This window comes from Salvelinus alpinus, chromosome 1, assembly GCF_045679555.1.
Source record: "Salvelinus alpinus chromosome 1, SLU_Salpinus.1, whole genome shotgun sequence".
Lineage (NCBI taxonomy): Eukaryota > Metazoa > Chordata > Actinopteri > Salmoniformes > Salmonidae > Salvelinus > Salvelinus alpinus.
Window position 1 is genome coordinate 72968806 of NC_092086.1, and position 27080 is coordinate 72995885.

The 27080-nt window shown below is 42.7% G+C and overlaps 1 protein-coding gene across 2 annotated transcripts in view; it reads left to right on the top strand.

Moving 5' to 3' along the window:
- Positions 1-25736, top strand: part of LOC139530066 (transmembrane protein 132E-like) — a 368068-nt gene extending 342332 nt beyond the window's left edge. For both annotated transcript variants that reach the window (XM_071326137.1, XM_071326131.1), the window contains exons 8-9: positions 6694-6888; positions 23078-25736. In XM_071326137.1, coding sequence (XP_071182238.1) covers positions 6694-6888; positions 23078-24145 — 1263 coding nt within the window. In that variant the 3' untranslated portion in view covers positions 24146-25736. The remainder of the gene's footprint in view (positions 1-6693; positions 6889-23077) is intronic.
- Positions 25737-27080: the final 1344 nt, after the last annotated feature.

The following is a 27080-nucleotide window of genomic DNA, read 5'->3' on the forward strand; positions in this document are numbered from 1 at the left end:
ACTGGGCTGAGCGGGAACTGTACTTCCTCAGAGGTAGGGAGGCGAGCAGGCCAGAGGTGGATGAACGCAGTGCCCTTGTTTGGGTGTAGGGCCTGATCAGAGCCTGAAGGTACGGAGGTGCCGTTCCCCTCACAGCTCCGTAGGCAAGCACCATGGTCTTGTAGCGGATGCGAGCTTCAACTGGAAGCCAGTGGAGAGAGCGGAGGAGCGGGGTGACGTGAGAGAACTTGGGAAAGTTGAACACCAGACGGGCTGCGGCGTTCTGGATGAGTTGTAGGGGTTTAATGGCACAGGCAGGGAGCCCAGCCAACAGCGAGTTGCAGTAATCCAGACGGGAGATGACAAGTGCCTGGATTAGGACCTGCGCCGCTTCCTGCGTGAGGCAGGGTCGTACTCTGCGAATGTTGTAGAGCATGAACCTACAGGAACGGGTCACCGCCTTGATGTTAGTTGAGAACGACAGGGTGTTGTCCAGGATCACGCCAAGGTTCTTAGCACTCTGGGAGGAGGACACAATGGAGTTGTCAACCGTGATGGCGAGATCATGGAACGGGCAGTCCTTCCCCGGGAGGAAGAGCAGCTCCGTCTTGCCGAGGTTCAGCTTGAGGTGGTGATCCGTCATCCACACTGATATGTCTGCCAGACATGCAGAGATGCGATTCACCACCTGGTTATCAGAGGGGGGAAAGGAGAAGATTAATTGTGTGTCGTCTGCATAGCAATGATAGGAGAGACCATGTGAGGATATGACAGAGCCAAGTGACTTGGTGTATAGCGAGAATAGGAGAGGGCCTAGAACAGAGCCCTGGGGGACACCAGTGGTGAGAGCACGTGGTGCGGAGACAGATTCTCGCCAAACTGGACATGTGAAAGCGAGAAAAGTATAACTCTTCCTCATTTCTTACACCCATTTCGTATTTGTAATGGAATGCTCTACGAGGATTAAATGATGAAGGAGATCTGTCTGTGGTCGTCCTTCCTTTAAACATGGCTTCATTTGCATAGGCATGTACTCTATATGGTCATCCGCCTAGTCTCCCACTGTGCAGTTACCAGCTTTAGCAACCTGAGTGATCAATGGCTTAGAAGGCTGGGAGAAATCAAAAGATCTTAAGCTTATAGCATATTTTATGGTGCACAAGGACTGCTGGACCTGTCTGTCCTAGAAAATTAAGAGTAGCCTAGAACAAACGTGAATTGTTAATACTGCCCTACAAAGGCAAAACAAAGTAACTACGAATTTGGTTGAAAATATTTGATCTGTTGTAATGGCCAGGTATATTATCTGATTAATGTGGTATTTATTTTCCTGACACAAGATCAAGCCAGTTGATCAGAATATATCATGGAGAATCATAAATTGCTGTCTGTCTAGACAGAAAAATACTTTGTTAAAAAGAAAATGCTATTGCAACCTCTTTGCAAGAAGGAATCGAGACCAAAAGCTCAAGAGAAGTTTCAAGTGTTTAATACCAAGGATACAGTCAGCTGAGTGCATCCATTTAGAAAGTTCACAACCCATTTCATACTCTCTCCTTGTAGTTGTCACCTCACCAGCTATACATTTTATGACCCCAATGAGTTTCCCTCTGGCTCCCCTGTGGAATGTCCATGGTCCTCTCTTTGTTTAGCCAGATCCCACTTCGTCCATCTTCTGTTCTGGGCCTGACCCTGCTCTCTAATCCTAGGCAATTTCCTCTTCTCTGATTAGGTCATGGTTTCTAAATTAGCATACACACAGTTTCATGGCCTAAACTAATCATTCACTACACAGGATACAAACAAACTACAGTTTAACTTGAAACATGTTACATTTGAATAGAATCCAGTAACTTTTAAGTCAGATTTTCCCGGAAGAAGAAAAAATACGTAGTTGCTACGTTTTGCCTTTGTAGTGCAGAATAGTTTCCTTATTTTTTGAAGATGTCAATGCCAAACTTAACATGGTTAATCATGGTAATGTCTTTGATGACCCTAAAACGTTTCAAGTTGATAGGCCATTGTGAAGTGGATTTACAAAGGATTTAAATAGTTACATAAAAGCCATCAGCCATCTCTTAACCAACTAAGAGATGTACCATGGGCCTGCATACCAAATCTAGTGTTATTTGGACATATGAGGAAAGACACCTACATAGAAAGTTCCACGTCTTTAGGTCAAATGGGGTGTCAGATATGAGGGTTTAAGTGAGACTGCTTATAACAGCACCACCTAATGGCCCCTAGTGTCTGTGTGGCAAATTAGAAAAAAGTTACCAATCTATGCTTGAGTAATTTGATATCTAAGAATAACAATAGGTTTCACCAGTTTGCTGTGAACCCCTAATTAAAGGGCGGAACAGCACTTTTGTGAAATGTATGCTTTGGCCTCCCCCACTGTTCTTCCTTCTCTCTTTTTGGAAAGCTAATTATTTTTTTTGCTAAAAGTACAGCACTACAAAGGGTGTAAGAGTCAGATTTTGTATTGTTTACACAGTTGTGAGAGACATTACTTAATCACTCAATTAGTCTATATACACTATATATACAAAAGTATGTGGACACCCCAGCAAATGAGTGTATTGGCTATTTCAGCAACACCCGTTGCTGAAGGGTATAAAATTGAGCACACCGCCATGCAATCTCCATAAACAAACATTGCCAGTAGAATGGCCTTACTGAAAAGCTAAGTGACTTTCAACAGGACACCATCATAGGATGCCACCTTTCCAACGAGTCAGTTCGTCAAATTTCTGCCCTGCTAGAGCTGCCCCGGTCAACTGTAAGTGCTGTTATTGGGAAGTGGAAACGTCGAGGAGCAACAACGGCTCAGCCGCGACGTGGTAGGCCACACAAGTTCACAGAACAGGACCGCCGAGTACTGAAGTGCGTAGCGCGTAAAAATTGTCTATCCTCGGTTGGAACACTCACTCCCGAGTTCCAAACTGCCTCTGGAAGCAACATCAGCACAGTAACTGTTCGTCGGGAGCTTCATGAAATGGGTTTCCATGGCCGTGCAGCCGCACACAAGCCTAAGAAAACCATGTGCAATGCCAAGTGTCGGCTCAAGTGGTGTAATGCTCGCCGCCATTGGACTCTGGAGCACTGGAAATCTGTTCTCTGGAGTGATGAATCACGCTTCACGAACTGGCAGTCCAACGGACAAATCCGGGTTTGGCGGATGCCAGGAGAACGCTACCTGCCCCAATGCATAGTGCCAACTGTAAAGTTTGGTGGAGGAGGAATAATGGTCTGGTGCTGTTTTTCATGTTTCAGTCTCGGCCCCTTAGTTCAGTTGAAGGAAAATCTTAATGCTACATCATACAATGACATTCTAGACTATTCTGTGCTTCCAACTTTGTTACAACAGTTTGGGGAAGACCTTTTCCTGTTTCAGCATGACAATGATCCTGTGCACAAAACAAGGTCCATACAGAAATAGTTTGTCGAGAGCGATGTGGAAGAACTTGACTGCCTTGCACAGAGCCCTGACCTCAACCCCATTGAACACCTTTGGGACGCCGAATGCGAGTCAGTCCTAATCGCCCAACATCAGTGCCGACCTCACTAATGCTCTTGTGGCTGAATGGAAGCAAGTCCCCACAGCAATGTTCCAACATAATTATATATATTTTTTATTTAACCTTTATTTAACGAGGCAAGTCAGAACAAATTATTATTTAAAATGACGTCCTACACCGGCCAAACACGGACGACGCTGGGCCAATTGTGTGCCGCCCTATGGGTCTCCCAATCACGGCCGGTTGTGATACAGCCTGGATTCGAACCAGGATGTCTGTAGTGACCCCTCAAGCACTGAGATGCAGTGCCTTAGACCGCTGCGCCACTTGGGGGCCCTAGTTGAAACCCTTCACAAAAGAGTGGAGGCTGTTATAGCAACAAAGAGGGGACCAACTCCATATTTAATGCCCATGATTTTGGAATAAGATGTTTGACGAGCAGGTGTCCACATACCTTTGAACATGTAGTGTATTCTGTATACAGTGCCTTCAGAAAGTGTTCATACCCCTTGACTTATTCCACATTTTGTTGTGTTACAGCCTGAACTCAAAATGAACACACAATACTCAACATTTTTGCAAATGTATTGAAAATGAAATACAGAAATATCTCATTTACATAAGTATTTACAGCCTTGAGTCAATACATGTTAGAATCACCTTTGACAGCAATTATAGCTGTGAGTATTTCTGGGTAAGTCTCTAAGTGCTTTGAAAACCTGGATTGTACAATATTTAAAAAGCTCTGTCAAGTTGGTTGTTGATTATTGCTAGACAGCCATTTTCAAGTCTTGATCATAGGTTTTCAAGCCGATTTAAGAAACTGTAACTATGCCACTCAGGAACCTTCAACTCCAATATATATTTGGTCTTGTGTTTTAGGTTATTGTCCTGCTGGAAGGTGAATTTGTCTCTCAGTGTCTGTTGGAAAGCAGACTGAACCAGGTTTTCCTCTAGGATTTTGTCTGTGCTTATCTCTGTTCCATTTATTTTTGTCCTTAAAAACGACCTAATCCTAATGCTACTCAGTGATATGTTGTGTTGGATTTGCCCCAAGCTTTGTATTCAGGACATTTAATTTATTTATTTGCCACATTATTTGTGGTGTTACTTTAGGACCTTATTGCAAACAGGATACATGTTTTAGATTTTTTTTATGCTGTTCAGGCTTCCTTCTTTTCACTCTGTCATATAGGTTAATATGGTTAAGTAACTTCAATGTTGTTGAAGTTCTCAGTTGTGTCCTATCACAGCTATTAAACTCTGTAACTGTTTTAAAGTCACCATTGGCCTCATGGTTAAATCCCTGAGCACTTTCCTTCCTCTCCGGCAACTGAGTTAAGAAGGACGCCTGTATCTTTGTAGTGACTGGGTGTATTGATACACCATCCAAAGTGTCATCATTAACTTCACCATGATCAAAGGGATATCCAATGTCTGCTTTTTTTATTTGTACCCATCTACCAATAGGTGCTCTTCTTTGCGATGCATTGGAAAACCTCCCTGGTCTTTGTGGTTGAATCTGTGTTTGAAATTCACTGCTTGACTGAGGGACCTTGTATGTGTGGGGTACAGAGATAAGGCAGTCATTCAAAAATCTTGTTAACACTATTATTGCACACAGATTGAGCCCATGCAACTAATTATGTGACTTGTTCAGCACATAACAAAGAGGTTGAATACTTATTGACTCAAGACATTTCAGTTATTCATTATTAATTAATTTGTAAAAATTGCTAAAACATAATTACACTTTGACATTAAGGGGTATTGTGTGTAGGCCGGTGACACAATCTCAATTTAATCCATTTACAATTCAGGCTGTAACAAAACAAAATGTGGCGAAAGTCAATGGGTGTGAATACTTTCTGAAGGCACTGTATACATGTTTTATCGTTCTCCTTGTCGAAGATAAAAGCTTTCTGTGGCCTAGAGGACACAGGAGCCATGGTTTGTGTCCCAAATGGTACCCTATTCCATATTTAGTGCAATCCTTTTGACTAGGGCCCATAAAACAAAAAACAATGCACTTTATAGGGAATAGGGTGCCATTTGGGACAAAGACATTGTTATGGTGCACTTATAACACCCATTTCTATCAGCTCCACACTTGTGACGGAGTGAGGGAACACTTGATAATGGTTGTTAGTACAGGAGAAGTGCATCCTAACCTATGACCTATGTACTGCATGTACCTACTGTATGTGTGGTATGAGTCACATTTTGTGTTGCATTAGCTTTGACCTAGATACAATGCGTACAGTCCACACTTTTAAAAGGCTGGCCTTAAAATGTACTTTATTTAAAACAAAATGTAAATTAATGTTTTGCTGAAACACTTAGCCATCAGAAACCATAGCATTGGTCCAATTGTCTGCCTAGGATTATGTCTACCTTATTCAATTTGTTTCTGTTTGTAATTACACATTTCATTATGAATCAGTTATCCACATTCATTTTGGCCAAACAAAAACAGAGCTCAGTTATTCACCCTGATAATTTTCTGCTGCCGCGTCGGCTACTCAAATGAGAGTGAGAAAACACAGGCACATAACACAAGAAAATAAACTGTATTGCTGAGAGTGCATCATCATTCAACTGAATTCCCCTCCTTTCGTGAAACTTTAGAAGTCATCTATTCATTTGGCTCCGGAGTGGCGCAGCGGTCTAAAGCACTGCATCTCAGTGCTAGAGGCACTACAGACACCCTGGTTTGAATCTAGGCTGTATCACAGCCGGCCGTGATTGGGAGTCCCATAGTTTAATAAATAAAAGGTGAATACGCTATTTGGATAATGAGAAAAGCCAATCGCCAGTTTTCCCCAAATAGAGGCAGACCTGTCAAGGTTCCAGGATTAGCTTGAGATGGGTGGGGGTTTTTATGTTGTATTTTGTGCCCTGAGGCCATCCGATGGTTTCAAAAGTTTTTTGCTAACCACCCATTGGAGAGAAGTCAAGTGTGGATTATTTTCGAGCTCTGGGAGCCTGTTAATGGCAGCATGGTCATCATCCGGTCTCCTGTATGTATGTTTTGGCTCAAGTGACTTATATATCACACACACACACAAGACGGACAGAAAGACAGACGCACAGACAGACGCATGCATGCATGCCATCCCACTTGCCTGTGTTTCCATCTGTCATGACACAAAATGATTGGTGTGACAGTCAAATGGTCTCTTGTTGTTTGCAGGTGGAGTCTCCACTCGCCGTGGAGGCCATGTTGGGAGAGACGCTGTTTTCCGTCACCGACGAGAAAGTCTCCATCTTGGAACTTCGCGTCCATGCTATCTCTGGACTTGCTCTGTCAATACAGCCCAGCCCTGGCAACAGTCACACTATGGTTGCCAAGGCAACTGGCCTGCAGACACTTACTGCACCAAAGCAGGTACTATACTAATATACTAATAGATAAGATGATACGTGTGGATGTCATTAAGTTTATGTGTGGATGTCAGTAAGTATATGTTCATATACATAAGCCACCTGTCATCATATTGTTTGGTACTCAGGTGAGTATAGGTGAGTTTATTTTCACCAAGGTACATATTCAGCTTCACGTCTTTTGATGGTGTTAATAGAACACCAGAGCAACTGCCTGACTCATAGAACCAAAAGCTCTTCTTCAATGTACAGACCCACTTTGTTTTGGCCTTCAAAGATACTCAATGACAGAAGACATTGTCAGGTCAAAATGATAAACATTGTCAAATTAGCTGCCTGAAATTACAGAAGGCTTCACACAACTTTGGAGGAAGGTCACTCCAGCGAACATAACACTGTACAGTAGCAATTTCTCTCTATATATAGTACCTCTTTACATTGAAAGCCTTTTAAACCATATTTTAACTAATTGGTGTCAAGAGGACATTCTTTTCATTCATATTCATTTTCTCAAAGTACTTCAGCTTGAGCACCACCATTATTTGGAGTGGGTTGTACAGCGGGTCTTTATGAATGTTCCTTCGTAAACGACTATCATACATATCATATATGCAAATCATACATGTGTGTCGGGATAGTAAGTTTGTCAACCACAGTTATAGCCTTGACTTTCGCCTCATGCCGTTGTACGTCCTGATGAAGACCATTGTATAGATAAGTTCAAGGAAAACAACTAAAGGATGTTCAGTTTATTAAACTAAACATACAGTACTGAGTACAGTACATAATGTAATTTGCCTATTTAAAGCGAAGGAAATGTATATGCTAGCCTTTACATACAGATATCAAATCAAATGTTATTTGTCACACGCTTCGTAAACAACAAGTGTAGACTAACAGTGAAATGCTGACTTAAGGGCACTTCCCAACAATCCAGAGAGAAAAATAGAAATATAATAGCAAGATAATAACACGAGCAATACATACACAATGAGTAACGATAACTTGGCTATATACACGGGTTACCAGTACCTAGTCGATGTGCAGGGGTACAAGGTAATTGAGGTACAGTACCAGTCAAAAGTTTGGACACACCTACTCATTAAAGGGTTTTTCTTTATTTTTACTATTTTCTACATTGTAGAATATTAGTGAAGACATCAAAACTATGAAATAACACATAGAATCATGTAGTAACCAAAAAAGTGTTTAACAAATCAAAATATATTTTATATTTGAGATTCTTCAAAGTAGCCACCTTTTGCCTTGATGACAGCTTTAGACACTCTTGGCATTCTCTCAACCAGCCTCACCTGGAATGCTTTTCCAACAGTCTTGAAGGAGTTCCCACATATGCTTGTTGGCTGCTTTTCCTTCACTCTGCAGTCAAACTCATCCCGAACCATCTCAATTGGGTTGAGGTCAGGTGATTGTGGAGGCCAGGTCATCTGATGCAGCACTCTATCACTCTCCTTCTTGGTCAAATAGCCCGTACACAGCTTGGAGCTGCAGAAGGCTGTGGTAGCGTTGCTGGTTAAGTGTACCTTGAATTCTAGATAAATCACAGACAGTGTCACCAGCAAAGCACCAACACACCATCAAACCTCCTCCTCCATGCTTCACGGTGGTAACCACATGCGGAGATCATCCGTTCACCTACTCTGTGTCTCACGAAGACACAGCGGTTGGAACCAAAAATCTCAAATTTGGACTCATCAGACCAAAAGGACAGATTTCCACCGGTCTAATGTCCGTTGCTCGTGTTTCTTGGCCCAAGCCAAGTCTCTTCTTCTTATTGGTGTCCTTTAGTAGTGGTTTCTTTGCAGCAATTCGACCATGACTCCTCCTAACAGTTGATGTTGAGATGTGTCTGTTACTTGAACTCTGTGAATCATTCATTTGGGCTGGTAACTCTAGTGAACTTATCCTCTGCAGCAGAGGTAACTCTGTGTCTTCCTTTCCTGTGGCGGTCCTCATGAGAGCCAGTTTCATTATAGCGCTTGATGGTTTTTGCTACTGCACTTGAAGAAACTTTCAAAGTTCTTGAAATGTTCCGTATTGACTGATCGAATTGTCTTAAAATAATGATGGACTGTTGTTTGTCTTTGCTTATTTGACCTGATCTTGCCATAATATGGGCTTGGTATTTTACCAAATTGGGCTATCTTCTGTATACCACCCCTACCTTGTCACAACACAACTGATTGGCTCAAACGCATTAAGAAGCAAAGAAATTCCACAAATTAACTTTTAACAAGGCACACCTGTTCATTTAAATGCATTCCAGGTGACTACCTCATGAAGCTGATTGAGAGAATGCCACGAGTGTGCAAAGCTGTCAAGGCAAAGGGTGGCTACTTTGAAGAATCTACAATATTATATTTTGATTTGGGATTTTCTCCCATTCTTCTATGCAGATCATCTCAAGCTCTATAAGGTTGGATGCGGAGCGTTGCTGCACAGCTATTTTCAGGTATTTCCTGAGATGTTCGATTGGGTTCAAGTCCGGGCTCTGGCTGGGCCACTCAAGGACATTCAGAGACTCGCCCCGAAGCTACTCCTGCGTTATCTTGGCTGTGCGCTTAGGGTCGTTGTCCTGTTGGAAGGTGAACCTTCGCCCCAGTCTGAGGTCCTGATCACTCTGGAGCAGGTTTTCATCCATAATCTCTCTGTACTATGTTCCGTTCATCTTTGCCTCGATCCTGACTATTCTACCAGTCCCTGCCGCTGAAAAACATCCCCACATCATGATGCTGCCACCACCATGCTTTACCGTAGGGATGGTACCAGGTTTCCTCCAGCCGTGACACCTGGCATTCAGGCCAAAGAGTTTAATGTTGGTTTCATCAGACCAGAGAATCTTGTTTCTCATGGTCTGAGAGATTTTAGGTGCCTTTTGGCAAACTCCAAGCGGGCTGTGCCTTTTACTGAGGAGTGGCTTCCGTGTGGCCACTTTACCATAAATGCCTTATTGGTGGAGCGCTACAGAGATGGTTGTCCTTCTGGAATGTTCTCCCATCTCCACAGAGGAACTCTAGAGCTCTGTCAGATTGACCATTGGGTTCTTGTTCACCTCCCTGACAAAGGCCCTGCTCCCCCGATTGTTCAGTTTGGCCGGGCGGCCAGCTCTAGGAAGAGTGATGGTGGTACCAAACTTCTTCCATTTAAGAATGATGGAGGCCACTGTGTTCTTGGGGACCTTCAATGCTGCAGACATTTTTAGGTATTCTTCCCCAGATCTGTGCTCTACAGACAATTCCTTCGAACACATGGCTTGGTTCGAACTCATGGCTCTGGCATGCACTGCCAACTGTGAGACCTTGTATAGACGTGTGTGCATTTCCAAATCATGTCCAATCATTTCAATTTTACCACAGGTGGACTCCAATCAAGTTGTAGAAACATCTCAAGGATTATCAATGGAAACAGTTTGCACCGCAGCTCAATTTCGAGTCTCAAAGCAAAGGGTCTTAATACTTATCTAATTAAGGTATTTCTGTTTTTTATTTTTAATACATTTGCAAACATTTCTAAAAACCTGGTTTTGCCTTGTATTGTGTGTAGATTGCTGATCATATATATTTGTTTAATGTAGGTTAAGGCTGTAACGTAACAGTGTGTAAAAGGTCAAGGGGTCTGAATATTTTCTGAAGGCACTATATGTACATAAAGGTAGGGGTGAAGTAACTAGGCAACAGGATAGATAATAAGCAGTAGCAGCAGCGTATGTGGTGAGTCAAAATAGTTCGTTCAAAGGGCGGTCAATGCAGATAGTCCGGGTAGCTATTTGGTTAACTATTTAGCAATCTTATGGCTTGGGGGTCGAAGCTGTTAAGGGTCCTGTAATTTCCAGACTCTCTTCTTCCGTTTGTCGCCTGTTTGCAAACAGAACAGTCTATGACAAGTTTTTAGGGCCTTCCTCTGACACCGCCTGGTACAGAGATCCTGAATAGCAGTGAGCTCAGCCCCAGTGATGTACTGGGCCGTACGCACTACCCTCTATAGTGCCTTGCGGTCGGATGGCAAGACGTTGCCATACCAAGCCGTGATGCAGCCAGTCATAATGCTCTCAATGGTGCAGCTGTATAACGTTTTAAGATCTGAGGGGGAAGAGGTATTGTCGTGCCATCCCAACTGTGTTGGTGTCAGTGTTGCTTGCCTCAAAGCGAGCATAGAAGGCATTCAGCTCATCTGGTAGGCTTGCGACTGGGTTTCCCTTTGTAAACTGTGATAGTTTACTAGCTCTGCCACATCCGACGAACATCAGAGCCGGCGTAGTAGTATTTGATCTTAGTCCTGTGTTGATGCTTTGCCTGTTTGATGTTCATCGGAGGTCGTAGCAGGATTTCTTATAAGCGTCTGGTTTAGTGTTCCGCTCCTTGAAAGCGGCAACAGCGTAAGACGAAAGCAGTTGATTACGGAGACTGACATCTTAACTGACACTTAATTCAATCTAAGTTGTTTTGATACCTTGATTTAACGCATGGGTGTCTCTCTTAACAGCGTCTATAGCTGGCAAAACAACTACTGTTGAAGTCTCTTTCTTACCTGCATATCACATTGATTTCCATAGGGAAACGTTCTCTCTAATTCTTACTGTTTGTAACACTGCATCCAGTCCGCTAATATGATCCTGGAATTGATTTAGAAAAAGTTACAAGGAACATCTGTGGGGAAGCAGCACACATCCACAAGACGGACTGTTGACACTCGCACTGCTCATTAACCTATTTGCCTTAATGCTGTGCTGCGCCCGAACAACCCCCCTAAACACGGGCGCAGGGTGGGGGAAAAAATCGGATTTATTACGAAAAACTCCCAGGGAATGTCACATCATACCAGCAAAAATAAATGTTGTTTAATAAGAGGCAGAGGAATGCGGTCTTATTTCCGTCGTGTTTGAGCCTGGCAACGATGGCAACTGTGGACTTTGGTTTCTCTAATCCTCACAAAGAAATAATTGGTCACAAGTCCACCTTATCCTGAGAAGCTGGATCAAACTGTGTTTTCCGCACTTGGGCCGTGTTCGTTCATATTCCCCATGACGAGAGAACACAGCCAGGTTTCAATGGCTAGGCAATTGGGGGACAATGGCTATTGTTTCTCTACCAACTCTCTCTTTGCTCTGGCCAAAAAACCTCTACCATCAGGCCCTGGCATTAAATGACAATTTATCTCGCCTTTCGCTGCTTGGCACCTTAAAATGTAATTAGGGTAATGTATTGTCCTAAAGTGCTATCTGGGCCTGGGCCATAAAAGGCAGTCAATCCATCTGCCAGTGGAACTCTCAGAGGGGTTCTCAGGCTATTTCACATCATTTGATTCGGTTTCACAGGAAAATCCTCCACCACTTCGTCTGCTAAACATCCCCTCTTTTACTCTATAAATGAATGAGCCATAAACTAAACTCAGCAAAAAAAGAAACGCCCCTTTTTCAGGACCCTGTCTTTCAAAGTTAATTTGTAAAAATCCAAATAACTTCACAGATCTTCATTGTAAAGCGTTTAAACACTGTTTCCCATGCTTGTTCAATGAACAATAAACAATTGATGAACATGCAAAAGTAGAACGGTCGTTAAGACACTAACGGCTTACAGACGGTAGGCAATTAAGGTCACAGTTATGAAAACTTAGGACACTAAAGAGGCCTTTCTACTGACTCTGAAAAACACCAAAAGAAAGATGCCCAGGGTCCCTGCTCATCTGCGTGAACATGCCTTAGGCATCCTGCAATGAGGCATGAGGACTGCAGATGTGGCCAGGGCAATAAATTGCAATGTCCGTACTGTGAGACCCCTAAGACAGCGCTACAGGGAGACAGGTCGGATAGCTGATCGTCCTCACAGTGGCAGACCATGTGTAACAACACCTGCACAGGATCGGTACATCCGAACATCACACCTGCGGGACAGGTACAGGATGGCAACAACAACTGCCCGAGTTACACCAGGAAAGAACAATCCCTCCATCAGTGCTCAGACTGTCCGTAATAGGCTGAGAGAGGCTGGACTGAGGGCTTGTAGGCCTGTTGTAAGGCAGGTCTTCACCAGACATCACCGGCAACAACGTTGACTATGGGCACAAACCCACCGTCGCTGGACCAGACAGGACTGGCAAAAAGTGCTCTTCACTGACGAGTCGCGGTTTTGTCTCACTAGGGGTGATGGTCAGATTCGCGTTTATCGTCAAAGGATTGAGCGTTAAACCGAGGCCTGTACTCAGGAGCAGGATTTATTTTGAGGTGGAGGGTCCGTCATGGTCTGGGGCGGTGTGTCACAGCATCATCGGACTGAGCTTGTTGTCATTGCAGGCAATCTCAACGCTGTGTGTTACAGGGAAGACATCCTCCTCCCTCATGTGGTACCCTTCCTGCAGGCTCATCCTGACATGACCTTCCAGCATGACAATGCCACCAGCCATACTGCTCGTTCTGTGCATGATTTCCTGCAAGACAGGAATGTCAGTGTTCTGCCATGGCCAGCGAAGACCTGGATCTCAATCCCATTGAGCACTTCTGGGACCTGTAGGATCGGAGGGTGAGGGCTAGGGCCATTCCCCCCAGAAATGTCCGGAAACTTGCAGGTGCCTTGGTGGAAGAGTGGGGTAACATCTCACAGCAAGAACTGGCAAATCTGGTGCAGTCCATGAGGAGGAGATGCACTGCAGTATTTAATGCAGCTGGTGGCCATACCAGATACTGACTGTTACTTTTGATTTGGACCCCCCCTCCTTTGTTCAGGGACACATTATTCCATTTCTGTTAGTCACATGTCTGTGGCACTTGTTCAGTTTGTCTCAGTTGTTGAATCTTGTTATGTTCATACAAATATTTACACATGTTAATAAGTTTGCTGAAAATAAACGCAGTTGACAGTGAGAGGACATTTCTTTTTTTGCTGAGTTTACAACTGAGGGAAGTGGACAAGGTCTCCACCCCTTTTTATTAGGCTACATCTGCATTTGATTAACATTTGTTAAGTTCAACCATCCTGAGCATGAACTGTGATCTTGATTGCCAGGGCAGCTATTGTCATTGAGCATATGTGACACTTTACCTGTAAGGACAGAGTCGATGCCCACATCCTCTCCTATGAGTCAGCAACGCTTTAGCTGTCTTAAGTCACAGAGATCATATTCAAATCTAATATCTAATTCTATGGTCGAAGGGAATACTGTTGATATGTTTACCGAAGTTAATCTGAGCTCGCCAAAGAAGACTTAACAAATGGGTAACAATGCACCCTTCTGATGGATACATTTTCATTGTGATGGAATATAATTAGAACATTACAGTCACCTGCTAGGACAGTCAACCTTAAATCTACTTAGTGCTTTCCCACTGGGCACACTAAATCATTTCAACCGTGGATAATATTTGGTTGAGATGTTGATCCAAAGAAGACTTAACTACTTCCGACGGAGATGGCCGCCTCGCTTCGCGTTCCTAGGAAACTATGCAGTATTTTGTTTTTTTATGTATTATTTCTTACATTGTTACCCCAGGAAATCTTAAGTTTTATTACACACAGCCAGGAGAAACTATTGGATATAAGAGCAACGTCAACTTACCAACATTACGACCAGGAATACGACTTTCCCGAAGCGGATCCTCTGTTTGGTGCATCACCCAGGACAATGGATCGGCTCCCAGCCGGCGACCCAAAACAACGGCGCCGCAGAAGAGGCAGACAGAGCGGTCTTCTGGTCAGGCTCCGTAGACGGGCATATCGCGCACCGCTCCCAAGTATACTACTCGCCAATGTCCAGTCTCTTGACAACAAGGTAGACGAAATCCGAGCAAGGGTTGCCTTCCAGAGAGACATCAGAGATTGTAACGTTCTTTGTTTCACGGAAACATGGCTCACTCGGGATACGTTATCAGAGTCGGTACAGCCACCTGGTTTCTTCACGCATCGCGCCGAAAGAAACAAACATCTCTCTGGTAAGAAGAAGGGCGGGGGTGTATGCCTTATGATTAACGAGACGTGGTGTGATCATACAGGAACTCAAGTCCTTTTGTTCATGTCAGGTTGTGCGCTACTGGTAAGACGTCAGGTGCAGGAGAGCGGAGAATTGTGATCAGGCGCACACTTTAATTGGCAGAAGTAAAAACAGACGGACGCGACTGCATCAAAAACCTCCAGCCAAATGGCAAAAGTGCAAAGCACGACAACAGTCACAATAATGCATAAGTTAAACACACTCGGGTTCAACACGGTACCCGGGGTAAAACAAGCCTGGCGCGTAACACGAAACAAGTAACAAAACAATTCCACACAAAGACATGGGGGAAACAGAGGGAATAAATATGTAGTGTGATTAGGGAATTTAAACCAGGTGTGCAGGGAAACAAAATGGAAAAAAACAAATGGAACAGTGACAAGTGGAGCGAACAAGGAGAGGAGCCGACTTCGGCGGAAGTCGTGACCTAGAATTCCTTACAATCAAATGCCGACGACAATATCTACCAAGAGAATTCTCTTCGATTATAATCACAGTCGTGTATATCCGCCCCCCCAAGCAGACACATCGACGGCCCTGAAAGAACTTCATTGGACTCAATGTAAACTGGAAACCACATATCCTGAGGCTGCATTTATTGTAGCTGGGGATTTTAACAAGGCTAATCTGAAAACAAGGCTCCCTACATTTTATCAGCATATCGAATGCGCGACCCGGGCTGGCAAAACCCTGGATCCTTGTTACTCTAACTTCTGCAACGCATACAAAGCCCTCCCCCACCCTCCTTTCAGAAAATCTGACCACAACTCAATTTTTTGGCCAATAGACAGAAACTAAAACAGGAAACGCCCATGCTCAGGTCTGTTCAACGCTGGTCCTACCAATCGGATTCCACACTTCAAGATTGCTTCGATCACGTGGACTGGGATATGTTCCGCATAGGGTCGGACAATAACATTGAGGAATACGCTGATTCGGTGAGCGAGTGTATTAGCAAGTGCATCAGTAATGTTGTACCCACAGCGACTATTACAACCTTCCCCAACCAGAAACCGTGAATGGATGGCAGCATTCGCGCAAACTGAAAGTACGAACCACTGCTTTTAACTTCTTATGGCTGAGATCCCGTTAACCTCTCTAGGGTATGTGGGACGGTAGAGTCTCACCTCGTCAACAGCCAATGAAACTGCAGGGCACCAAATTCAAAACAACAGACATCCCATAATTAAAATTCCTCAAACATACAAGTATTTTACACCATTTTAAAGATACACTTGTTGTAAATCCAGCCACAGTGTCCGATTTCAAAAAGGCTTTACGACGAAAGCACACCAAACGATTATGTTAGGTCAGAGCCAAGGTACAGAAAAACACAGCCATTTTTCCAGCCAAAGTGAGGAGTCACAAAAAGCAGAAATAGAGATAAAATGAATCACTGATGATCTTCATCAGATGACACTCATAGGACATCATGTTACACAATACATGTATTTTTTGTTCAATAATGTGCATATTTATATCCAAAAATCTTAGTTTACATTGGCGCCATGTTCAGAAATGCCTCCAAAATATCCGGAGAAATTGCAGAGCCACATCAAATAACAGAAATACTCATCATAAACTTTGATGAAAGATACATGTTTTACATAGAATTAAAGATACACTTGTTCTTAACCTTTCATTGCTACCCATCCCGGATCCGGGAGCATCCTCATCAAAAAAGCTGACTAGCATAGCCTAGCCTAACGTGACAGGGATATCATATAATATAATTTTCATGAAATCACAAGTGCAATACAGCAAATGAAAGATAAACATCTTGTGAATCCAGCCATCATTTCCGATTTTTTAAATGTTTTACAGCGAAAACACTATGTATTTCTATTAGCTAACCACAATAGCAAAAGACTCAACCGCATATTTTCACCATTTTTCTACCGCATAGGTAGCTATCACAAACCGACCAAATAGAGATATAATTAGTCACTAACCAAGAAACAACTTCATCAGATGACAGTCTGATGAAGTTATACAATAAATGTATGTTTTGTTCGAAAATGTGCATATTTGAGGTATAAATCATAGTTTTACATTGCAGCTACCATCAAAAATATCACCAAAGCGATAATTACAGAGAGCAACGTGAAATACCTAAATACTCATCATAAAACATTTATGAAAAATACATGGTGTACAGCAAATGAAAACACAATATAGCATTATATTAGCTTACCACAATAGCCAAACACACAGATGCATTTATTAGCAGCAAAAGGTAGCGATCGCAAAAACCAGCAAAATATATAAAATGTATCACTAACCTTGACCAACTTCATCAGATGACAGTCTTATAACATCAGGTTATACAGTACACTTATGTTTTGTTCGAAAATGTGCATATTTAGAGCTGCAAACCGTGGTTATACATTGTGAATATGTAGCATCGATTCACCAAATTGTCCGGAAGCACCTCCCTATTGTCTTATGATAAGCGTTCGGTATACACGGCTAATATCTCCGGCTTTGTTTTTATTTGATACATATTAGAAAAACATCATAAAGTAGTTTTTTTCAACCGAGTTTCATCAGTTTATTCAACGTTTAATGGGACTTTTGGAGTTTTCCGTTCTCTGCGTCGAGAGAAATTGGGAACGTCATCAACATTGGCTAGCCTTGTGGAGCGAATTCGACAGGAGAGAAGGACATTCTAAAACCAAACAACGATTTATTCTGGACAAAGGACTCCTTGTACAAGATTCTGATGGAAGCTCAGCAAAAGTAAGAACAATTTATGATGTTATTTCGTATTTCTGTGGAAAATGTTGAGTCCTATTATTCGCGTTTTGGCGCTGTCTCGCTATAACGTAAGCTGTTTGTTATGGTAAAGTTATTTTTAAAAATCTAACATGGCGGTTGCATTAAGAACTAGTGTATCTTTCATTTGCTGTCCAACATGTATTTTTTAGTAAAGTTTATGATGAGTTCTTTGGTCAGATTAGGTGAGTGTCCAAAATAGGCTTTTCAGCGAAAGCACTACAAATGATTATGTTAGGTCACCACAAAACCACAATAACCACAGCCATTTTTTCCAGCTAAAGATAGCTTCACAAAAACCAGAATAGAGATAAAATTTATCACTAACCTTTGATTATTTTCATCAGATGACACTCATAGGACTTCATGTTACACAATACATGCATGTTTTGTTTGATTAAGTTCATATTTATATAAAAAAATCTGAGTTTACATTGAGGCGTTAGATTCACTAGTTGCAAAAACATCAAGTGACTTTGCATAGCCACATCGTTTCAACAGAAATACTCATCATAAATATAGATGATAATACAAGTTATACACATGGAATTATAGATATACCTCTCCTTAATGCAACCGCTGTGTCAGATTTCAAAAAAACTTTACGGAAAAAGAAACGCATGCAATAATCTGAGACGGATGGCGTCAACATAAACAAGAAAATACATGATAAATATTCCATTACCTTTGATGATCTACATCAGAAAGTACACCAGGAATCCCAGGTCCACAATAAATGTTTGTTTTGTTCGAAAAAATCCGTTATTTATGTCCAAATACCTTGTTTTGTTAGCGCGTTTGGTATACATATCCAAACGCTAATTCTGGTCAGCGTTATATCGGACAAAAACTTCAAAAAGTGATATTACCGGTCGAAGAAACATTTCAAACTAAGTACAGAATCAATCATTAGGATGTTTTTAACATATAGCTTCAATAAAGTTCCAACCGGAGTATTCTTTCTTGTCTTCGTGAGCAATGGAATGCAAGTGACTAACATGAGAAAATGTGATCACAAAATGGATGCTTGATGGACATCTGATATATTCTGCTCTCATTCACTCCCAAAACAACATAGAAGCCTCATTATAATTTCAATTGATGGTTGACATCTAGTGGAACCCCTAGGCAGTGCACAATCATTCATATCTCAAGGGGATTTCATTGGGGACTCTGGTGAATACATACAAGCTCAGATTTCTGACTTCCTGTTTTGATTTCAACTCAGGATTTTGCCTGCCAGTATGAGTTCTGTTAATCTCACAGACATAATTCAAATAGTTTTAGAAACTTTAGAGTGTTTTCTATCCAATACTAATAATAATATGCATATATTAGCATCTGGGACAGAGTAGGAGGCAGTTCAATTTGGGCACGCTATTCATCCAAAGTGAAAATGCTGCCCCCTATCCCTAAAAAGTTAAACATGCCACATTGGCTTCAGAAATTGCCAGAAGCTTCTGTTAACAGTGAGCATTTAATTCGATCTGTTCTCCTCTACTTTTCCTGGCTGTCAAAGAACCAGGATGTTGTCTCTGGTTTTGAATCTGAATGTAGGTAACTGAATTTGAAAACTGAATCTGAATGCATCTGAGAAGTTGAATATATGAAACTTTGACAAACTTGAAATTATAGTTTGTAAACTTCAGGCAATGTCTCGGGTGGTTGTTGTCCTTGATGATCTTTTTAGCCTTCCTGTGACATCGGGTTGTGTAGGTGTCCTGGAGGGCAGGTAGATTGCACCCGGTGATGCGCTGTGCAGACCTCACTACTCTCTGGAGAGCCTGACGGTTGTGGACGGAGCAGTTGCCGTACCAGGCGGTGATACAGCCCGACAGGATGCTCTCAATTGTGCATCTGTAAAAGTTTGTGAGTGCTTTTGGTGACAAGCCGCATTTCTTCAGCCTCCTGAGGTTGAAGGGCTGAGAACGCACCCTTGTGGGGCCCCAGTGTTGAGGATCAGCGGGGTGGAGATGTTGTTTCCTACCCTCACCACCAGGGGGCGGCCCGTCAGGAAGTCCAGGACCCAGTTGCACAGGGCAGAGTTTAATGACGAGTTTGGAGGGTACTATGGTGTTAAATGTTGAAATGTAGTCGATTAACAGCATTCTTACATAGGTATTCTTCTTGTCCAGGTGGGTTAGGGCAGTGTGATTGCGATTGCGTCGTCTGTGGACATATTGGGGCGGTAAGCAAATTGGAGTGGGTCTAGGGTGTCAGGTAGGGTGGAGGTGATATGGTCCTTGACTAGTCTCTCAAAGCACTTCGTGATGACGGAAGTGAGTGCTACGGGGCGATAGTCATTTAGCTCAGTTACCTTAGCTTTCTTGGGAACAGGAACAATGGTGGCCCTCTTGAAGCATGTGGGAACAGCAGACTGGGATAAGGCTTGATTGAATATGTCCGTAAACACACCAGCCAGCTGGTCTGCACATGCTCTGAGGATGCGGCTAGGGATGTCGTCCGGGCCGGCAGCCTTGCGAGGGTTAACTCTTTTAAATGTTTTACTCACGTTGGCTGCAGTGAAGGAGAGCCTGCAGGTTTTGGTAGCGGGCCGTGTCAGTGGCACTGTATTGTCCTCAAAACGAGCAAAGAAGTTGTTTAGTTTGTCTGGGAGCAAGACATCGTGGTCCGCGACGGGGCTGGTTTTCTTTTTGTAGTCCATGATTGACTGTAGACCCAACCACATACCTCTCGTGTCTGAGCCGTTGAATTGCGACTCTACTTTGTCTCTATACTGACGCTTAGCTTATTTGATTGCGGAGGGAATAGCTACACTGTTTGTATTCGGTCATGTTTCCGGTCACCTTGCCCTGATTAACTTCTTATGGCTGGGGCCAGTATTGAGTAGCTCCAACAAGGAAGTGGGAAATCTGAGGTTTGTAGTTTTTCAACTCATTGCCTATCGAATATACAGTGTCTATGGGGTCATATTGCAACATATGTCAACAGTCTTTAGAACCTTGTTTGAGGCTTCTACTGTGAAGTGGGGGCGAATGCGAGGGGATTGAGTAAGGTCTCTCCCAGAGTGCCATGAGCTGACCATGCTCGTTCACGTGAGAGGTAGCTTGCGCTCCATTGCAATTCTAAAGACATAGGAATTCTCCGGTTGGAACATTATTGAAGATTTATGTTAAAAACGTCCTAAAGATTGTCATTTGACATGTTTCTACGGACTGTAACGGAACTTTTTGACTTTGTCTGCACCTAGTGATCGCACCTGTGATCGCGCCAAAAAGGAGGTATTTGGACATAAATGATGGACTTTATCGAACAAATCAAACATTTATTGTGGAACTGGGATTCCTGGGAGTGCATTTTGATGAAGATCATCAAAGGTAAGTGAATATTTATAATGCTATTTCTGACTTCTGTTGACTACACAACATGGCGGATATCTGTTTGGGTTGTGTTGGTCTCTGAGTGCTGTACTCAGATTATTGCATGGTGTGCTTTTTCCGTAAAGTTTTTTTGAAATCTGACACAGCAGTTGCATTAAGGAGAAGTGGATGTAAAATTCCATGCATAACAGTTGTATTTTTAGCAATGTTTATTATGAGTATTTCTGTAAATTGATGTGGCTCTCTGCAAAATCACCGGATGTTTTGGAACTACTGAACATAATGCGCCAATGTAAACTCTGATTTTTGGATATAAATATGAACTTTACCGAACAAAACATACATGTATTGTGTAACATGAGTATGAAGATCATCAAAGGTTAGTGATTCATTGTATCTCTATTTCTGCTTTTTGTGACTCCTCTCTTTGGCTGGAAAAATGGCTGTGTTTTTCTGTGACTTGGCTCTGACCTAACATAATCGTTTGGTGTGCTTTCGTCGTAAAGCCTTTTTGAAATCGGACACTGTGGCTGGATTTACATCAAGTGTATCTTTAAAATGGTGTAAAATACTTGTATGTTTGAGGAATTTTATGTATGGGATTTCTGTTGTTTTGAATTTGACGCCCTGCAGTTTCACTGGCTGTTGACGAGGTGGGACTAGCGTCCCACATACCCTAATGAGGTTAAGAACAAATTCTTATTTTACAATGACGGCCTACCCCGTCTTAGCCGGGCAACGCTGGGCCCGGGATCGAACCAGGGTCTGTAGTGACGCCTCTAGCACTGAGAAGATGCAGTGCCACTTGGGAGCCAAATCCTGAGGTTTAAATTTCAACCTCAAAACAACAGTTTACGTTAATTACTTTTTTCACATCCAATGTATTTTCCACATATATTTCACATCACAATTTGTTGACAAATTATGTTGAAACAACGTTGATTTAACCAGTTTGTGCCCAGTGGGTTGTTTGCTTTGTGCCTAACCTTTTTCATGTGTCAGTGTACTAGTGGGTCATCAGGACAGGGTGACATACTCAATGTATTATTTAAATCATGTGTTTCAAAGGCCCCCTTAATTTTGACAAGTGGAGATGAGAGGCCTGTGCTCGAGCAGGAATGTCATAGCAACCTTGAAGTTCAGTGTCCACCTGAATCAAATAAAAATAAGTCTCAGCTCTCCAACAGGGCATTCCAATCCAGACAGAATTTAGATAAATGCCTCTCTCGTTGGAAAGTGAAAAGACGTCTCAGTTGGGATCTAAAAGCGCTCTGTCAGAAAAGCTATTTTCTTTTGTCAGCCCTACAAAGCAGGTGCGCGGAGAGGTATTGTTTTAGCGGAAGCCAGAGGAAGGCCTCTGTAAAAAAAAAAACCTTGTTACCTGGAGACATGGCCACCGAACATTGCCATTGTTCTCATAATGCCATACTCGAGCTGTCAGGGAAACTGCTGTGCAGTCATGCAGCTCCGTCTGTTTGCCTGCAGGACAACAGTTGCCCAACACCCACTCACCCCTCCTTTCTCAGAGTGAACCGTGTGTTCGCTGGCGTACACTTCTGAGACAGACCGCCTGTGTGTGTCTCGCTCTGTGCCAAGGTAGGGGGTTCCGATGTTTAGACATGCTTAGAAGATTTAGGGATCGGAGCGAGTCAAGAGACTTCAAAGGCAGGAATTGGTCACATATACAGAATCAGTCAAAAGTTTGGACACCTACTCATTCCAGGGTTTTTGTTTATTTTTACTATTTTCTACATACTTGAATGAGTAGTGTACAAACTTTTGACTGGTACTGTATATTCATATCACACATCATGCAGAGGTGTGAAAGAGCAGTGGTTTCATCAAACCAACTAACGAAATGCTCATGTTGTGTTTGTCCTGAAAGCATTTCAGCATATTTTTATCTGGTAAATGTTTGTGTTTCTTCAAAATACATTAAAAATGTGTCTCTCCTTAGCCTCCAGGAGAGTTTGTCCACAGATTGTCCACTATGTATAATTCCTCAGTGAAATGCTGGGGCATTGTAATGGTAGAAAAAACACTAATAACTACATTTTCCTCTGCTTGTTATCACAGGAGGCCAGCTTGTCCATCTGGCTTTACTACAGCGACAGCACCGCATCGCCTCTGACCTTCTTCGACCCCAAGGACTACAATCTCAATGCTTCCACGCTGAACGACAAGGTGGTGTATGTATCCCAGGAGCCTCAGCAGCGCTGGCCGGTGGTGGTGGCAGAGGGCGAGGGCTCCGGGGAGATTGTGCGCATGGAGATGACCATCTGTGAGGCCTGTCAGAAGACCAAGCGCAAAAGCATCATCGCTTCGGCCCCTGTGTACGTGAAAGTCCGCTTCGGACCGGAGGAAGACTCAGAGGAGGAAATGGAGATTGAAATCGAGCCAGCCCATGTCACCAGGCAGCCAGTGGTGGACTCCAACATCGGTGGTGGAGGCTTCGAGCCGTCCAACGAGCAGCCGGCGAGCGTTCCCATCGACTACACCAACTTCCCGACCATCAGCAACCAAGAGAGGCCCACCGAGGGAGAGGAAGAGGAGGAAGACGATGACTTCATCCACGCACCCCGCAGCATGACCGACCTGGAGATCGGCATGTACGCCCTACTGGGCGTCTTCTGCCTTGCCATCCTGGTCTTCCTCATCAACTGCATCGTGTTCGTTCTCAAGTACCGCCACAAGAGAATCCCCCCCGAGGGCCAAGCCAACATGGACCATTCCCACCACTGGGTTTTTTTAGGGAACGGACAGCCCTTGAGGGCCCAGAGTGACCTTTCACCCCAGACAGTGGAGAACCCCATCAACCCCATGGAGGGGTTACAGACTTGTTGCCATGGGGACCACCACAGCAGCGGCAGCTCCCAGACCAGCGTTCAAAGCCAGGTCCATGGGAGGGGTGACGGCAGCTCCGGGGGCTCCACCAAGGAGCACGGCGAGGAGGCCAGCTCGCCCACATCCAAGCGCAAGCGCGTCAAGTTCACCACCTTCACCACGCTCCCCACAGAAGACATGCCCTACAACTCTATCCCCATCGCAGATGAAGAGGACATTCAGTGGGTCTGCCAGGACATGGGCTTTCAGGACCCAGAGGAATTGCATGACTACATGCGCAGGATAAAGGAAATAGCCTGAAGGGGCGGCTGTTAAGAAGCCTTGGAGCTTTCTAAAAATACTTTCCTTTCTATTTTTCTCTTTTTCACTTTAGTGACAACTTTTCACAAACAAAAACCATGGCCAACTACTCTTCTGTTTTTGTTTGGGTTCTTTTTTTTTCTTTGCACAGTGCTGTTTCCCGTACACACTCACTTTTTTTGGAAGTCGCAAAAACAATTGGAAAGTTAAAGACTGGACTAAAGGATTTTAAACGCTAGTGAAATGGCTTTGTGTGGATGTCCTTTCTACAGAGGTAGGGGAGTACACTCTCAAATGGAATTAGAAGCTTCAGTCATGAGCACTGTTTTGGAGGATGGATTTGAAGTTCTCTGTCACTGTTGCTGAGGGTTAGTTAGCAGACAGGAGTGTTTTTAGCGGGACGGGTTGGGTCTTGGCTCTGTGTTTGTCGGTTTATCCAAACTCCAAGTACATTTTCCAACAAAGAGGCCTTTGATGTGCAGATTACATTTCAAAGAAACCGTTTTTGGGACGCATGGTTTTAGGCCAACATGGGACAACATGATGGACAACCAATTGTCAAAGACGCTCATTAAAAACCATATTACGGATTTCTTTTTATCTTACCAAAGTAGGGAAGCATTCGTCAATGGCAAAACCTCCTTCTTTGTTCTTGGTACAGCACATACTATGGTTTCATTCAATGTCATTACCGTACATTTTGCTACATTTCATACATAGTCCAAGTCAGTGCCCTACTACTGGTTTCATACACTATCCTGATTAAGTCTAATGCCTTAGAATGGGTTACAGAATGGGTTTCACTGATCACAACTGATTTCAATGCTGACATCCTGTTTGCACACTTTGGGTTAAGGGGCAGTGCAGGGGGCAATTATCCAAAATGCTACAACTGGTCAAAGGTTTAGTTATATTGGAAAAGACAAGAGCTTGTACGTGTATCATGAAGTAAACAATCTCCAAAATTCTTTGCATGAAAGGAGATACTGAGGCACAATCAGCAATTTTCCAAATTTATAGATGTTTAAATTTGTAAATTATTATCTAATCATACCTAGACAATACTAAAGGACATATGTTATCATGCATTACGTGCATGCCGTGCCAGACCTGCCTACTACAGCCCTTCCTCATATGTACATACCATGGCCAGCTGAGGTCCTCTTCAGCAACAACATTACACTGAACTAGTTATCAGGCAGAAAAGGGGGGAAGTGTTGTGTGCTGGGAACATGTTGGCCCATCACTGTAACCATAGTGTTTCCTCTGCAGTTTTTACTATGATTTCCCACTGTACACCGAGGCCCTAAGAATTACAATGAAAGAACTCTCATCCCGACAAAAGATTTTGCAGCAGAAATCATTCCATTTCCTTTTTTTCTTCTTTTTAAATGATCGTCAACTCGTGTAATCATGATCCAATTGAACTTAATTTCTTTCTTTAAATGTTTTGGATTTGTGTGTATTGTTTTGTATTGTTCGGTATTACTGCACTGTTGGAGCTAGAAACATAAGCATTTCGCTGCACCTGCGATAACATCTGCAAAATATGTGTACGCGACCAATAAAATGTGATTTGATTTGACACCAACTCATTTGTACAGAGTCAGAATATTTGTGTTGCCAATTTCCAATTAACCTAAAACACATAATGAGAAGTACTATGTTTGGTCCAGAATATGTCAGTAATAAAGCATGGATGCTGCATACGAGCTGGTCATGATTGTCACAGGAGCCAAGCGCACCGGTACTGACACATTGTGCCATTGTTTTGGTGGTGGCACCTATTAAGTTTCTCAGAATTTACTTGGTTTGATGAAATCTTAATTTTGATGTTATGAGTTTTGGTTAGTGTACCTGCACAAATTAGAATGACTAAATGATAAATGTAATCGGATGCCATTTGTAGGTTTGGTTGCGTAGAGGCATTGGCTAGACTGTGACTAATTTTAAAGCACTGGGTGGGATTCTTTAAAGGTAAGTAATGTTCTTTCGTGCTGATCTGATGATTTGCCAAGTTCTTTTCAGGAGTAATGAAAAATAAACAAAATGAAAAAAGTTTCAATTTTTATTTCAGTTTATTTATATGCTCTAAGTAGGGCTTGGATTTGCTGTGGTTTTTTTAATCACATGATGACCAATATTACCACAATGGAAGAGAAAATGTCACCCAACCACTCAATATGAGTTATAAATCAATTCCAATCAGTTAATTTCCACACAAAACATCAGCCTAGATGGCTGACATTTTGTGGCTGTCCTACATGCTTTTTAGTTATTTTAGAATTCTTAAGAATTTGATTTATAGGATGCCATGTGATGTGCATTCCAAGTGGTTTCATTGAATAATGACCTAATTCCACAATGTGATTAAATCTCAATTAAATCCTGTTAACATCTAAAGGTAAATGGTCTTGAAAATCAAAGACATGACTATTCAAGCTTCTGCTTCTAACCCACACAAGTACAAAGAAACGGGTTGAGGAAATGAACAGTTGGTTACAGCAGGCCTTTTTTTTTTACCAATAGTTTTAACCCCCATTCTAACAATGGTGTCTCAGGATGAATGTGTTGATATTCTACTGTACTTTGATCATCAAATGGATATTTTGTCTCTTGTATTACTGTGGTCAACCCAAATCAGTACCACTGCTTAACAGCAGCGGGATACGTTTCTAATAGCAGCTTTTTAACATTCTTATTTTTTTATAGTCCCTGACTTTCCAAGTCGATTTTATGCTTTCAGAGATCACTCATAGCAGATGTCTTTATGAAAAACATTTTATAGCTTCTGATCATTTGTATACGTTTCCTTCCTCCATTTATATATATGTACAGTGGGGAGAACAAGTATTTGATACACTGCCGATTTTGCAGGTTTTCCTACTTACAAAGCATGTAGAGGTCTGTAATTTTTATCATAGGTACACTTCAA